Source organism: Phaenicophaeus curvirostris, chromosome 20, assembly GCF_032191515.1.
Source record: "Phaenicophaeus curvirostris isolate KB17595 chromosome 20, BPBGC_Pcur_1.0, whole genome shotgun sequence".
Lineage (NCBI taxonomy): Eukaryota > Metazoa > Chordata > Aves > Cuculiformes > Cuculidae > Phaenicophaeus > Phaenicophaeus curvirostris.
The window spans coordinates 7,309,778-7,324,095 of NC_091411.1; the positions used below are offsets into that span (position 1 = coordinate 7,309,778).

General features: G+C 51.8%; 1 protein-coding gene across 1 annotated transcript in view; it reads left to right on the forward strand.

Moving 5' to 3' along the window:
• PTPA (protein phosphatase 2 phosphatase activator) overlaps positions 1-14,318 on the forward strand; it is a 28,539-nt gene that overhangs the window by 8,051 nt on the left and 6,170 nt on the right. The window contains exons 4-9 of the mRNA XM_069873233.1: positions 1,256-1,381; positions 2,125-2,242; positions 4,074-4,173; positions 5,330-5,454; positions 5,950-6,050; positions 9,915-10,022. Coding sequence (XP_069729334.1) covers positions 1,256-1,381; positions 2,125-2,242; positions 4,074-4,173; positions 5,330-5,454; positions 5,950-6,050; positions 9,915-10,022 — 678 coding nt within the window. The remainder of the gene's footprint in view (positions 1-1,255; positions 1,382-2,124; positions 2,243-4,073; positions 4,174-5,329; positions 5,455-5,949; positions 6,051-9,914; positions 10,023-14,318) is intronic.

Here is a 14,318-nt window from a genome sequence, read left to right on the forward strand (position 1 = left end):
CTTCTGCTGTCCTCTTTGTCCCCTTGAAGGAGGAAACCCCTCTCGAGACAGAGGAGCCTACATTGCCCGGGGCCTGGCCAGCTGCTGTGGTGGCTGATGGCTCTCTGGCTGCTTGGAGTTGGGTGAGGAGAATCCCAGAGCCCCTGGCAGCCTTAGCCGGTTGTGGCAGAGCCTCCTAAATCTGTTTGGAGCTGCTTGAGGTGCTGCCTGTGGTGTTGCCTCTTGGTGCATGGGGCATAGCTGTTCCCTAGCTGCACAGGCAAGGCAGGGAGGAGGCTGTGTGCTCTGGTAGTCCTGGGCCAAACAGTGCGGCTTGAAATGTGGCCTGTTGCATCTCTCTTCTCCTTTGTGTCCACAGCAGTGCTACCTCCAGTCACTCTCAGGCGTCTTACAGAGGCGCCTCACTTTCTCCTTTCAGCACTAGATGTAAGAAATGTAGCTCTGTTGTCCTGCTGTTGTCTCCCCATCAGCTTTATGTTTGTGTTGAGACCTTTCTCTGAAAGCCAGGAGCTTCTCATGCTTGCTTTGATGCCACCAGCAGTGGGCAAACCAGGCTGCCTCTGCCCTTGGTTACGTTGTGTTGTGCCATGTACACTTGGTATCCCTGGGTTAGAGCTGCCATGGCAGTTGGGCTGGCAGGAGTTTGGAGCAACGGAAACCATGCTGAGAAGGCTGATTTGTGATTAGGCCCTGCTGCGCTGGGTGCTGTACTAATGCTAACACCATCACTGCTAATCTTGGCTCCTTAGAGACACTTCAGGACAAAGATTAGAGGCTGCGAGAAGGGCCTTTAAATCACATCATCAGCCACTGGTGAGGATACATGGTTAATGCTGAGCTGGATCCTGTGGGCAGCGCAGGACCCTCAAGATGCAGAGCCTGAATTTTGTGTTGGAGAACCGTGAATTGTGTAGCCCTTCCCTGCTTCCCAGCCCTGTACGTCCTAATCTAGGAGCCTGCTGGAGCTCTTCTCCCAGAGGTTTTAGTGCTGTCACAGCTCATGAAAGGTTGTGTGGGCGACTGGAGAGCTTGCCTCATGCTGGGCTTTGTACTGGACTGATCTTCTGAGGGGAGGGACGCTTTTCCCAGCTCCTCTGTGTTTCAGGGAGGGTTGGCACACTCCGTTTCCACTTGCCACCCTTGGGAAGGATGATGTGGGCTTTAATGACTCCAGTGCAGGGCAGAGATGTCTGAGCCTGAGGGACTGCTCTGTTTTATGTCACTGTTGACTCCTCATCATCTTTGTTCTCTGCAGCCCATTGAAAAGCTGGTGGCTCTTTTGAACACCCTTGACAGATGGATCGATGAAACCCCACCAGTGGATCAACCTTCTCGCTTTGGGAACAAAGCCTTCAGGACCTGGTATGCCAAACTGGACCAGGTGAGCGTGTCTTTCATGTGTAGTTTTATGTGTAGCACCTATAGAAGGGCCGTGCACCCAGCAGGGGTAGCAGAGTGGCTTTGTCATTGTGTGGCAGCCGAGCAGGCTGCAGAGGAATTGCTCGGGTAAGCTGTGAAAGATCCACCTCTTGGTGTGCATCACTTACCTCTGATCTGGTGCAGTCTTCTCCTCTTACAAGAGCATATAGCCTGTATAAATGCTCCTGGCTGGGTCTCTGGATGAGCCATGCGGGCTTCTCCAAGCCCAAGGAACTCCTTTGCTCTATAACTGCCCACTGTGTCTGATGGTGACCTACAAAATCAAAGGAAGGCTGTAAAACTGCTCAACTTCCTTCAGCTCGGAGCACTTGCCCTGTGCTCTGGAGGTGGCATAGGTGCAGACCCAGCCGCGATGAGCTTGCGGGTGGTCTGGGGCTCTCTCAGTGCCTTTGTCCTGGAGGTGACTCTGAGTAACTGGGTTGATGTTCTTGGAGGGTGAAGTCTTTTTTTTTCCCTGCATGATGCATGTGGCCTACTTAAGTGTCAGGACGAGCGCTCCTTGAATTGCTCCATCTCTGGAGATGACTTCAACGGGAGAACTCGCCCCTCGTTCATGCTGGTTCTGGCCATTTTAGGAGTGCACCATTGCAGCTTCTGCTCTGCAGCACTGTCTGAGCAGAGAGTGACTTGTTCCTAGGACCGACAGATCTGCGCTCACTCGAGGGAGTCTTTTGTGTCTTTCAGGAAGCAGAAAAGTTGGTAGCCACTGTGATTCCCAAGCATTTGGCTGATGCTGCACCAGAGGTGGCCGTGTACCTGAAGGAATCAGTGGGGAACTCCACCCGCATTGACTATGGCACAGGTAGTACCTGGGTGTGCGTACTGGCCGAGGCTGGACTCCCTCGGGTGGTGACCCTTTAGAGCCTGGTGTTTAAATACATTATTGCCACTATTTTTAGTGCCAGCTTGAAACAAACACCTTCCTTCAGGGGCATCCTCGCCTCTACGTCCTCTGTGGGCTATGACAGAGCAGGGCTGTGCTAGAGCTGTGACTCCCTTTTCACCTCTGATCTGAGGAAACAAACTGAGCTGTGCAGGCCATGCTGGAATAAGCTGTAGGAGCCGCTTTACTGCATACAGCAGTCTTGCACTCACTGATCTGCAATAGGAAATTCAGAGGGATAAAATATAATTGCTTGAATTGGAACCAGGGTGGGAAGCAAGTTTGTGTTCAGTGCGAGGTATCTTGAGGGCTGGTGCTCCCTGGAAGCGGCATCAGTATTTGCAGAGGGACTTGAAATACTCAAGGTATTTAAGCATTTAAGCATTCTGCACTTAAGGAGAATACTGAACTGCAGGATGAAGTAACCGCACTAGCTTCAGTTAGATGTAAATCCAGAATCGTCTACATGCTCTGCTTCTCTGTCTGGAGGGCAGGGATGTCCTCACCGAAGGGCAGGAGAGCGGGATGCTGTGGGTGCAAGGAACCATGACTTGGGACCTGGGCAAGGAGAGGAAAAGGAGGACGTGGGTAGAAGGATGAAGAGCTGGAGGCTGTGCAGTGCCTGCCATGAGAGCTGCAGCTCGCTGGCACCAGGGGGAGATGTTGTCTTTGGAAAGGGACCCACTGGCTGGGGTTTAGTCAGCTCGGGGAAGGAAATTCAGCCTTTCCTCCCCTCCTGTGTGTCCCAAGCCAGAGGTCTGTGTCCTAGCTGACAGTGGCTAGACCATAGGTGCACTTTCTTCCTGTGCTGGAAGCAGCACTTCTTCACAGTGTGGAGCTGCTGGTCTTGTACTCTCCCTTCCTCTGTGGTCCATTCCACTAAAAGTAATTTCTGGGTTTGCTGGTGTTTCTTTCCCTTGCTGTTAGCTGGAGGACCGAGCTGCAGAGGCTCAGCCTGACCTCCCAGTACCTACTGGGACGGACTGTTCCTGGCAGCATCATGGAATCTGTATCCTTCCGGCACAGAGATATTTTTGAAGCGGGAGGAAATCTGTTTACTTGCAGATGTGAGGTTCTCTCACATCCCCTGAGCAGATGACTGTGGTGCTCCGCTTCCCCTGCTGTGCCAAGCTCCTGGGAAAGGCCCTGCCTTGCTCCCAGCATGCCCAGTATTGAAGCTGTTTTTCCTCAAGAACTTCTTTTTTTCAAAGCTTATAATCACCGTATGAATATCTAGAAGATATTGTTTGGGTGGGTGTTGCATGGGGATGAAATATTGTCAGCTCATGGCATTAATAGGGGCAGTAGGGTTGGAGCTCTTGAGACAGGAGTGATTTCTGAAGAGCTGTTGTGTTGTCCCGGGGACCAGAGACACGGAGGCTGAGGGGAGACCTCATTGCTCTCTATAACTACCTGAAAGGAGGTTGTAGAGAGGAGGGTGCTGGCCTCTTCTCCCAAGTGACAGGGGACAGGACGAGAGGGAATGGCCTCAAGCTCCGCCAGGGGAGATTTAGGCTGGACATTAGGAAAAAAATTTTTGTGGAAAGGGTCATTGGGCCCTGGCACAGGCTGCCCAGGGAGGTGGTTGAATCCCCTTCCCTGGAGGTGTTTAAGGGACGGGTGGACGAGGTGCTAAGGGACATGGTTTAGTGTTTGATAGGAATGGTTGGACTCGATGATCCGGTGGGTCTTTTCCAACCTGGTGATTCTATGATTCAATGTCACATCTCTTCATGTCTTTTAACTCTAGGGCATGAAGCTGCATTTGCAGCCTTTCTCTGCTGCCTCTGCAAAATCGGTGTGCTCCGAGTGGATGACCAGATGGCTATTGTCTTTAAAGTATTTAACAGGTGAGGTGGTGGAAGGAGAAGGGCTGGAAGCATCGGGCTGTTTGGGGGCAGGTCCCTGACGGTGTATCCTCCCAGCTGTCTGAGATGTGTGAGATGTTACTGTCTGTCCTGTGTGCCAGACTCCTCTCGTACTCAGGGCTGATTGTGCCCCCTTTCTTCCACTCATTTGCTCCCATTTTGGAGTGAGAAATTGTTAGAGTCTCCTCCTGGGGTGTTAACTAGGTGAAGCAAGGGCTTTCTACAAAGTAATAAGAAAACATGAGTGCTGAAGGGGTTGCTGGCTTAGGGAAGAAGGGCAGAATGGGAAAACTGAAGACAAATTTGGACAAAATTAGGAGGCAGATTCCTTTTTAATAGATTATACGCTGACCCATTATAGCCATCTCCAGAAGGTGATGGTACCTTGTCTGTTAGAGGCCGAGTGTCTTTCTGCAAAGTTACTTTAGCTGACCACAAGTTATTGAATTCCGCAGAGGTATGTGGCGAAGTGCTCTGTTTTGTGACCAGCAGGAATATCTGATCAGATGACCTAACATCTCTTCAGGCATTAAAAAGCCTCGAAACTATGAAAACTTGCAGGCACTGGTCCTCTAGATGTGTTTCCAGCTCAGGAGGTAGAGTTGGTGATGATGAAACTGTTGGAATGGGTGTTTGGAGTGCAGAGATCTATTCCCAGCTGTATCACTGCTTGGTGGCGTGGAAACAATTACCTTCAATAGTACTTCCAGCTTTAATTTTCTACCTGAAAAGTGGAAGTACCCATTGCTGTAAGGTGGAAAGCTTTCTGAGCTCTTTTGGAAGTTGTTGAAAGAGAGTAAGTGTCAATGTTTCCAGATAACAATGGGCATGGTGAAAGATCTGCACCAACATAAGACACCACAGATAAAATAAATCCCTGCCACTTGATTTCTTAGTGAATTTGGTGTAAAAAAATCCTCAGTTTTTGTAAGATGCTGGTATTTTCTGCTATACGAACCATCAGACTGCTTTCTAGGGAAAAAGAGCTGAGTATATATTCTGTGTACTGTGCTGCACGCGGGGTCCTGCTTGCAAGTGATGAAGCTGCGTCCTTCTCCAGACTGCTTGTTCTTGTCCTCACATAAGTCAATGAAGAAGAAAGCCTTGTCTTAACTCTTCCTTCTTTCTTTGGTCTCAGGTACCTAGAAGTGATGCGAAAACTTCAGAAGACCTACAGGATGGAACCTGCTGGCAGCCAGGGCGTGTGGGGCTTGGATGACTTCCAGTTCCTACCTTTCATATGGGGCAGTTCCCAACTGATAGGTACCAACAAAAATCTTCTTGTGTCACAACCTGCCCCATCCGTCTGGGTTGTAAAGATGATGGGGTTTGGGAATGACTTTTAAATGTTTCAAATTTGCGTATGATACAGCAGAAGAGTTTGCTTGGAGCTTGGATTTTTATTTTTTTTTCACGCAGCTTTCCAAATAAAGCTACTTGCTTAGGTTGGGAGATGGGAGGCTTCCTTGTACAGTAAACTTGTCTTTATTGCAATGACTACAAGCTTTTGAAAAGGAGAGTTTTGGTTTCGGTGCTAGAAAATGCATTTTCTGCCCTGGTGAGTTTACCAGGTGCTCTCACTGCTGAGGGACTGAGGTGGGAGATGAGATGGGGGGGAGGAGCAGCTCTATGCTGACTTCTGAAGAGCTCCGATGGGAGAATTGTGTTTCTTTGGGAAGAGGGGCAGGGCAAGACCTGGCTGAATGTGGTCTCAGAAGAGGGTGCCATACACTTCGTCTTGTCTCTTACTCTTTATAGATCATCCAAATTTGGAGCCCCGACACTTTGTAGATGAGAAGGTGGTAAATGAAAACCATAAGGACTTCATGTTCCTGGAGTGCATCCTCTTCATTACAGAGGTGAGGTTTGTCCCGCAGCAGAGTTCATTTGACATTACATACTTGGCTCTGCCTGTGGCTTTCTCTTCCTCTTTTGCTTGTTTGTTTGCTCTCATAGAACTGTGTGGATGAACTGTTGTTGCATATTTGAGGTGCTTTCCTTGAATGAGTTGAGATGGGGATGTTGAGAGGGAAGTACAATTAATCTGGATGGGCTGTGGATTGCACTTGAAGCAAGCTGTAACAAAAGGAAACAAATAACCTTGGATCATCTCTTGGATCACTCAGTGGGGACTTGGATGGAGAAGACTGGAATGGGAGTGTGCTAGGAAGATGGAGTAGGAGCTGTGAAAGGATGGGGCTTGCTAGAATAACCTCCTTCCCTGCAGATGCTGGGTGCTGCCTGGCAGGCCCTTGCTCTCCCCATGGTTAGGGCAGGCTCCCAGCCTCCATGCAGCTTGGTCTCCTCCAAGCAGAAGCCAAGATGCTCTAAAATGTGTTTTAATATGGGCCTTTCTAATATACTGATTGTGCACTAACCTGTTAAAAACATGGAAATAACCATCTCGTGATGTGTGTACAACACTCTGCAGTGCACAGGTGACGCTTAAAGTTTGAAATACACGGCACCGTGCTGCTTCCTCAGGTCGCTCTTGCTTTTCCCTGCAGGAAGATAGCTTTTTGTTAGGCTCTTGAAATCTGTGATTTCACTTCTTTTTCTGTGCACTTACTGAGAATCATGGAATTCCATGTTTCTGCCAAGTTCCTCAGTGCCACCTGGTGGCAGGGAGCCCTCCTCTCCGGCCCTCCTGGCATGAGCTGCCGCTAAGGGATGGCAGCGACCTGGATTATCAAATACATGGCACGTTCAATCCATCTTCCTGCAAGTCCTTTTTATTTTTATTGTAAAGATTTGGCTTTTAAAATCTGTTTTTTCCCCTCCCAAACGCTTGGGAAGGCTGTTACTGCCACTAGGGGGGGCTGAAACAGCCCTGAGTGCCCTCCAAACGCTTTCTCTCCAAAATCAACAACAAAACAAAATAGCAGGGAAAAAGACAGAAGGGATTAAAGACTTCAATAAATGAAAGATATTATTTTCTTTTGAGCTTGTCAGCTGGAAACAGCTCTTCTTTAAAGGTGTTAAACATGTATCGAGCCCCACAACAGTTCCTGTAATGGGTCTGGTATGTCTTACCGGCATGAGAGCAGGTTTTGTTTCAGCAGGCTACAGCCGAGGGAGGTTGTTTTCTTTCAACTGAGAGAATACTCTCTTGAGCAGGTGTTTTTCTCAGCCCCTAAATGACGTTTCAGGGATATGAATGTACACTGCTGCGGTGTTTGCCACACGTACATTTAAACCTCAGGCTCTTAAAGTAGTAGCGAGATGTCCAGGCTGAAGCCGCCGAGGTTTTCTCCGTACAGCAACACTACCCTGCACCACACGCAGGCACGACTGCAAGCCTTGCATGAGCTGCCTGCTGTTTGGAAAGCTGCAGCGTGGCTTTGGACCATGGTTCTTGAATAGGGTGAGGTTTACAGAGCAGGCTGGGACTTGAGCTATCCCCTCGCTGCCACCTTGTACCTGTAGGTGCAAAGATGAGGGGGATTTGGGAGCATCTCTGGTGCCAGCTGCGTTAGGGACTGCGGACAGCAGTGATAGCAGGGCTGTGTGTGTTTGTGCAGGAGAGGGGTCCCAGCTGTTACACTGGATCAGTGCAGTCGCCCAGATGCTCCTCTGAGGGCCCAGGGCAGGCAGCAGGAATTTCAGCTTCAATCTGGCTTCTAAATTTGGAGGTTTGGGAAGGGAGGGCTCAGATTTCGACTGGAAGGGAAGGAGCTGACAGGAAAGCACGGCCTCAGCCGTCCCCCTCCCCCCGGCACTGACAGAGGAACCATTTACAAAAGGCCGATTCTCTTGGGAACCGAGAGGCAGGAACGCCGCGTCTGTGAGTAATTTCCTGCTCAATATGGCTGCTCTGACTCACTCCGTTCCCCTGGGGTCACTGCGGGACTGCAGCGCACTCGCTGCCTCTCGCTCTTCCCCTCAGCTCTCCCTCTTCGCCCTTTGTGGATGGAAGGGGAGGATTTGTTTTGTTTCCCTCTTCAATCCCCTTGTTTTTCCCTCCCCAGTTTCAAACCGTAGCCAAGCAGTCCCTCGCTGGGTGCCCTGGGTGAGAAGGGCCTCGGTGGTGGCTGTGCCAGGCGCGAGCCTGGGGCTGGCCGGCCGCACTTGCCTCCTCTGTGCTCTCCAGCGTGCCTGCTCCAGCTTGGGAAGGAGAGGAAGCAAAGCATAATGGTGGTGGCTGATGAAAGCTGTGCCCCTGCAAAGGGTGGTGATGCTAGGGGAAGGTTTGGCATCGAAACGCATGCAGCCAGATCTCCTGTATGGGGAGCAGAGATGCTTTGAGCGACCCGCTTGGTGCTGAGCTCCCTGGCAGCCTTTAATAAGGGTGCCCGCCGGTGCCAGATCCTTGTGCTTAATAACACGCCGGCTCTGTCGAGCAGCGTTGTGCTTTGTGTTTCATCTTGTATCCGCAAGGAAAGCGCGCACGGCAGAGGGGAGCGGGAATGGCTGAGTGGCTCATCCGTCATCCCCCAGCTCGCAAGAACTGCCGAGGGGAAGTGGGGATGTGTCTGTGCTCTCCCAGCAGCGGGCAGAACTACAGCCCTGCTTCCCCTGCTGCTCCAGCCCTGGGGTCAGCAGGTTTGGAACACGTTCTCTTCCAAGCAGTGGGTTGAGTTCCCCCTACTCCTTTCACTCTCTTTCTTTCTCTGCTGCGGGTTAGTGTCACGCAGACCTTGCAGAAGGGCAGCAGCAATTTCCCAGAGCAGATTGATTGGCCTTGCTTGCTTTTACAGCAGGCAGAGAAGAGGTTTTGGAGGCTCTTTTCCCACCCTCGCTCCAGGCCTGTGCGTGCGTGGAGGGGAACGGGTTAGTTGTTCGAGCCCTGAGTCGAGAATGAGAGTCCAAGAGATTCCTCTCTCCCCACGCTCCTTTTTAGCGTGAGCTTCGGCCTTGTGGTTTCTGATGTCATGGGAACTTCACTCAGTCAGAGAGGCTGTGTTGTATTTCTTTTTCTCCCTGAGGGTCTGTTTTTGTTCATGGAGGAGAAGGAGAGACAACTACCCAGGGAATCCACACGCAACTGTCCCCGATTGTAACGTCCCCCCCTGCCCTCCCTCCTCCAAACCCCTCGCCCTGGGAGGAGAAATGCTGGAGTGTAAAAAAAAAAAAGAAATAAAATTAAAACCATTTAAAGCTGTGACTTGCAGCTTTGGCACTGGTTTGGAAAGCAGAACTGGAGCACGTCCCCTCTGCTCCTGCCTCCCTCAGCGCCCTCCTCTGCTGGAGGCAGGTGTGGCGTGGGCTGCGGACACCGGAGCCGCTGCCAATTTGCGCTGCCCTCTGTTCGAGGAAGGCAGTGGTGGTTGTCGCTGTTGTCCCTGCCGCTTGTTGTTGATCTGAATGGGGCATGAGTCATTTTCTTGGAAAGCCCAGCAGTGCTGCACTGGGAGGTTTCTGGGTAGAACAGGAACAGCGCTGAGCCAGGCTCTGCTGGGGAGTGGGGGGAGAACGGGACTTATGTGGGGCTTTTTAAAGCGTTCATTAAAAGGAGGTGTGCAGAGGGAGGTCTGAGTAGGAAAGCGTGGCAGGAAAGGGCTTAATTCTATCAGGGAAGGAGGGGGAGCTGGATTGCCACGGCTTCATGTGATGTGGCTGCAGCGGGAGGGAGGGAAGGGAAGGCGCAGTGAGGTGGCTGGTGCGTGGGTCACAGGGCTTGGTGGGAATGTTTGCTTGGAGAGAGTGTGAGCATGAGTCACCGCTGGTGCACGAGTTTCCTGGCTGGCCTGGCTCCCTCAGCCCTGCTCTTGGGTCTCTTTCAGATGAAGACAGGCCCCTTTGCCGAGCACTCCAACCAGCTCTGGAACATCAGCGCCGTGCCCTCCTGGTCCAAGGTCAACCAGGGCCTCATCCGCATGTACAAGGCAGAGGTGAGCGCCATGGGCAGGGGGAGGCTGCTCGGCCACGCGCCTCTTCTCTTCCACATCGTTGTGCATCAGCTCTTCTGCTGCTCCCTGGGTGGGGGCCCTTGGCAGTTCAGTGCTTCTAACTAAAGGAGGCTTCTGCCTGCCTTTTGTTTACCCCAAAACCAATCCCAAAATGGCCATTCCTTGCTGATGTGAATTCGCCATTTCTTGTTTTCCCACAGTGCAAGTTGCATGCCTCCAGCTTAGGGCCAGTGCCTTGACATGCTCATTCCTCTTGTCCCCACACTGCTTTTTTACCAACTGGAGGAGACCTAAATTATCATCCCATGTTTTGAGAGCCCCAGAGCAGGCTGAATGCTTCCTACCGACCTCCCCTTTTCTGTGCAGTGTGCGGGACCGGTGAGGCCACTGCTACCTCCACAGCTTGGCAGCATTCCACCTGCCTGGGCTTTGCTGGCACTGCCCCAGCAGGCTTTCCTGGCGAACCCTGACCTGGGGAACTGGGCAGTTTCGGCTCTCCCTTATCTCTCCTTCCTGCTCGAGCTAACTCTGAGCATAAGGAAGCAGGACAGGAACCACTGCCGCCATCTCTTGCTGGGAGGGATGGGACTGTGTTGGCTCTGTGGGGAGTCACCGTTGGAGGAGCCTGGGTGGCGCAGCTCTCTAGTACACCCGGAGAGACTGGTGGGGTTTGAAGGACTTAATCCCGTGTCCTGTGTTCTCTGCTCAAGGCATCTGTGCTCCCATCGCTGGGACAAATAGCTGAGAGGGCAACTCCGCTCGGGCCCAGTGCACAAAGGGGTTAACTGAGCCGAACTTCACGCGCCCTCCCCCAGCCCTTCCTCTGCTCTGCACATCCTGTGTTTAGGTTCCAGGCCACATACCTCTCTAATCTGCGAGGTGTCACTCCCAGGCCCGCTGGCTCCTTCCGCCCCCAGCTCAGCTTTCCTCCCAGCCTCCAAAGAGGAGAAGCGGGGCTGGGAGTCGACCCCCTCCGCTGGCTGCTCCTCGGAGGGGTGCCCCTAGGTTCCCCCTCCGGGACTGCTCCCACTCACAGCTCTGTCATGGGAGCTGGAGATCCTTCCTGCTGGGAAACCCTGAGCTGGAGGCTCTGAAGGGAGATGTGGGGGGGCTGGAGGGAAGACTCCAGTGCTGGGAGCGCTGTTAAAGTGAAACATTAGTCCTCTAAAACCTAGGGCCTGAGCATGGTCTGCTGCTGCCTGAAGAGCCCTGCCTTGATCCTCACTTTCACGGAATCACTAGGTTGGAAAAGACCCACTGGATCATCGAGTCCAACTATTCCTATCGTTTCCTTTGGCCCAGTTCCTTCCCACACTGTCCTGCACCCGTGGTGTGTGGGTGATCCCAGCTTGTGCACCATGAACTCTGCCAGAGGAGCTTGGCTGTAGTGTGACCAGTGTGCAACACGCACATCCACTCGTGTCTTGGGGCCACCGCATGCCAGCAGATCTGGGGACAGCACAGCTCAGGGATCCTCTAGAGAAAGGCAGATTCTCTGTCTCTTTTAGGTACCCCAGGCATGGGCTTTCTTTGAGGCCATGGTCTGTTTTGAATAGTAGATGATGTTCTACGTGGAAATGCTGGATCCAGTACTGGTGGGTTTCTAGAAACATCCAGACATGTAGGTGTCTCAAGGGAAGAATGCAAACGCTGCTAGAAAGAGTAACGGCACAAGTTTAGGCTGAGGTGTGGAAAACATTGAGTCAACCAAAGCGCTTTAAATTTAGCTTTTTTTCTCAAAGAGCATTTGTAGATCTTGAAGGACTGTTCCTAAGAACATGACCCTCATGCAGCAGTGTCTTCTTCTGCCACTGTACGGTCCCACGTTCACCTGGACAGGCAGTGGAGGTGGGGACGCCTGCTGAGGAGTCTTCACTGGTGCTTTAAATCTGCTCCAGGGAGTCTCCCACCCTGCTGCCGGCTCAGCCTGTTCCTGCCTGCCTTGGGAGATGAGAGGAACGTGGACGTGGCAGTGTGGCTGGGCAGAGCTTTCAGTTATGGTGTGCTGGGCCGTGCAGGTTTTATCAACATTTGTAACTGGAGGATCTCTTTGACTGATTTGCTGGGAATGACACAATGCTCAGGAGTCCTTTGAAAACTGAATCCTTGTGGGTGTTTCAGGCTAGGCACCCAGTCACTGCTGAAGATGTCTGCTTGTTGCTGGGTCCTGGAGCGAGTTTCTCCTCGCCGTACCCAGCTGTGCAGCCTTCACCATTGCAGTCTTTCTCCAATGAGTCATTGCCAACATTAGCAAAAGATAAGTGAGCCAACAGCCCTCAAGTGCTGACATGGCCCTTCATCGAGCTCAAGGCCGAGAGCTTCCGCGGCAGAGCTCGGGGCGTGTGATGGAAAAGAAGGGAGGTTTGGGGTTGTGTTGCTTTTTGTCTAACTGGCTAAGGTAAGAGCAAGAGAGCACAGAGATGGGATGAGGGGCAATGGTTTTAAGCTGAAAGAGGGGAGGTTTAGATGAGGTATTGGGAAGAAATGTTTTTCTGTGAGAGTGGTGAGGCCCTGGCCCGGGTTGCCCAGAGCAGGGGTGGCTGCCCCATCCCTGGGAGTGTTCAAGGCCAGGTTGGATGGGGCTTGGAGCCTCTGATCCAGTGGGAGGTGTCCCTGCCCATGGCAGGGGTGGAACTGAGTGGGCTTTGAGGCCCCTTCCAACCCGAACCATTACGTAATTCTATGATTCCCTTCTTTGTTCTCCCCTCCCTATCTCCCTCCCCCTCTGATCACCCATTGCAATTACATCAGGTGAAATCAGGCGCTTGGATGGAGGCTCCAGCTCCTTAAGACATTTTTGGTGGCTGAGAAGTGCTTGATGCTGGACAGCCCTGACCGTGACCAGGTTTTGAGTGGAGGCAGTGGCAGGGCGAAGGGGTCACTTGCTTGAAACAGAGCAGGAGAAATCAAATGCTGACTCACAATCTGCTCTCACTTGGTAGGAGTGGAATAGTCCCCAAACCTGGTTCATTAAAAAAGCACTCCGGATGCTTTATCTTTTCTCTGTTCCCATTATAGGATGGCTTTAAACCACCATCAGAAAGCTTGGGTGCGTCCATGTGGCTGGGAGCTCTAGCCTGGTTCCAGGCACTCCACGGTGCTTGCTTCAAGGCATGTGGATGGGCAGTGGACTGAAGGCAACGTGTCTTCAGCTCTGGGTGTTTGTGGAATCTCAAGCGTGTCTGTTTATGCTGTATAAATATAATGGGTGAAGATGTGTTGACTTGGAAGCACAAGGGCTTTTCTTATTCTCTCCATCAAAGAGGAGTGAAGAAGTTGACAGAATAGAGTGTGGTTACAGCAGCAGCCTTGATGTTTCTCCCCTGAGCCTGCTTTTTGAGTCTCCTCACCTTTCCTTCTCCGCTGTACTCAGTTAAGAAATACTTTTCGTTGTGACTATCCAGTCCTGCTTCCATCTCTACAGGTTGGACCTGATGCATGTTTCTGCTCCCTAGTTGAGTCCTGAGCAGGGCTTCAATGTGATTGAGCTGATGGCAAGAAGAAAATAAGCCTGTCCCCTGCATTGAGTGAGTGCTGGCTGAGTTTCACCCACAAGTGATGCAGGGAAGGTCCTGTCTCTTGGCATCTCTTATAATCCAGTAAATTTGTGCTAATCCTGCTGGCTAGAGGAGGAAAATTTGCTTGTCTCTTGTTGGGCTGACAACGTATTAAATAGAATGGATACCCATTCTTCCTCCTGATGGTAAATTCTCTCCATCCAGAGCCCAAACCAGGCTGGTCTTTGTGAGACTCTTGGAGCTGGTTGGGCTGACATTTCTAGCTGTCAACATCTCCAGTTTTCACTTCTCTCTCTCCTTCCCTCACGTCACTGCTGTCCAGTACTGCTTCCTCTGAGGCTTTGTCTAAGTGATTGTGCTGGGAGATGGCAGCAGCTCTGAGCATCCCACGCATTAGGAAGCTTTGAAGGTGATGTGCCCTAATGGTCACAGAGTTTTTCTCCTTGGTGCCTTGCCATAGATGCTTGTGGGTTTCCACATGGCTGTTATTCCCTGGGAGTGGATGCAGCCGTGCTGTGCTTTCAGCACCTCCAAACTTGCTTTGGCTCCTGTGTGCTTGTGAGTTCCGATGGAACCCGTTGTCTCACCTCTGACTCCAAATGGATTATCATAGGCATGAGCTTCTGAGCACAAATCCTCCTGCTTGCCCATGGTGACAGCATGAGGACAGGCTGCCTGCCATTGCCTGTGCCCTGCCTTGGGGTGAAGAGCTGCCCAGAGCACACCGACCGCTTCCTCCTCACCCCAGAGCTGGGATCGA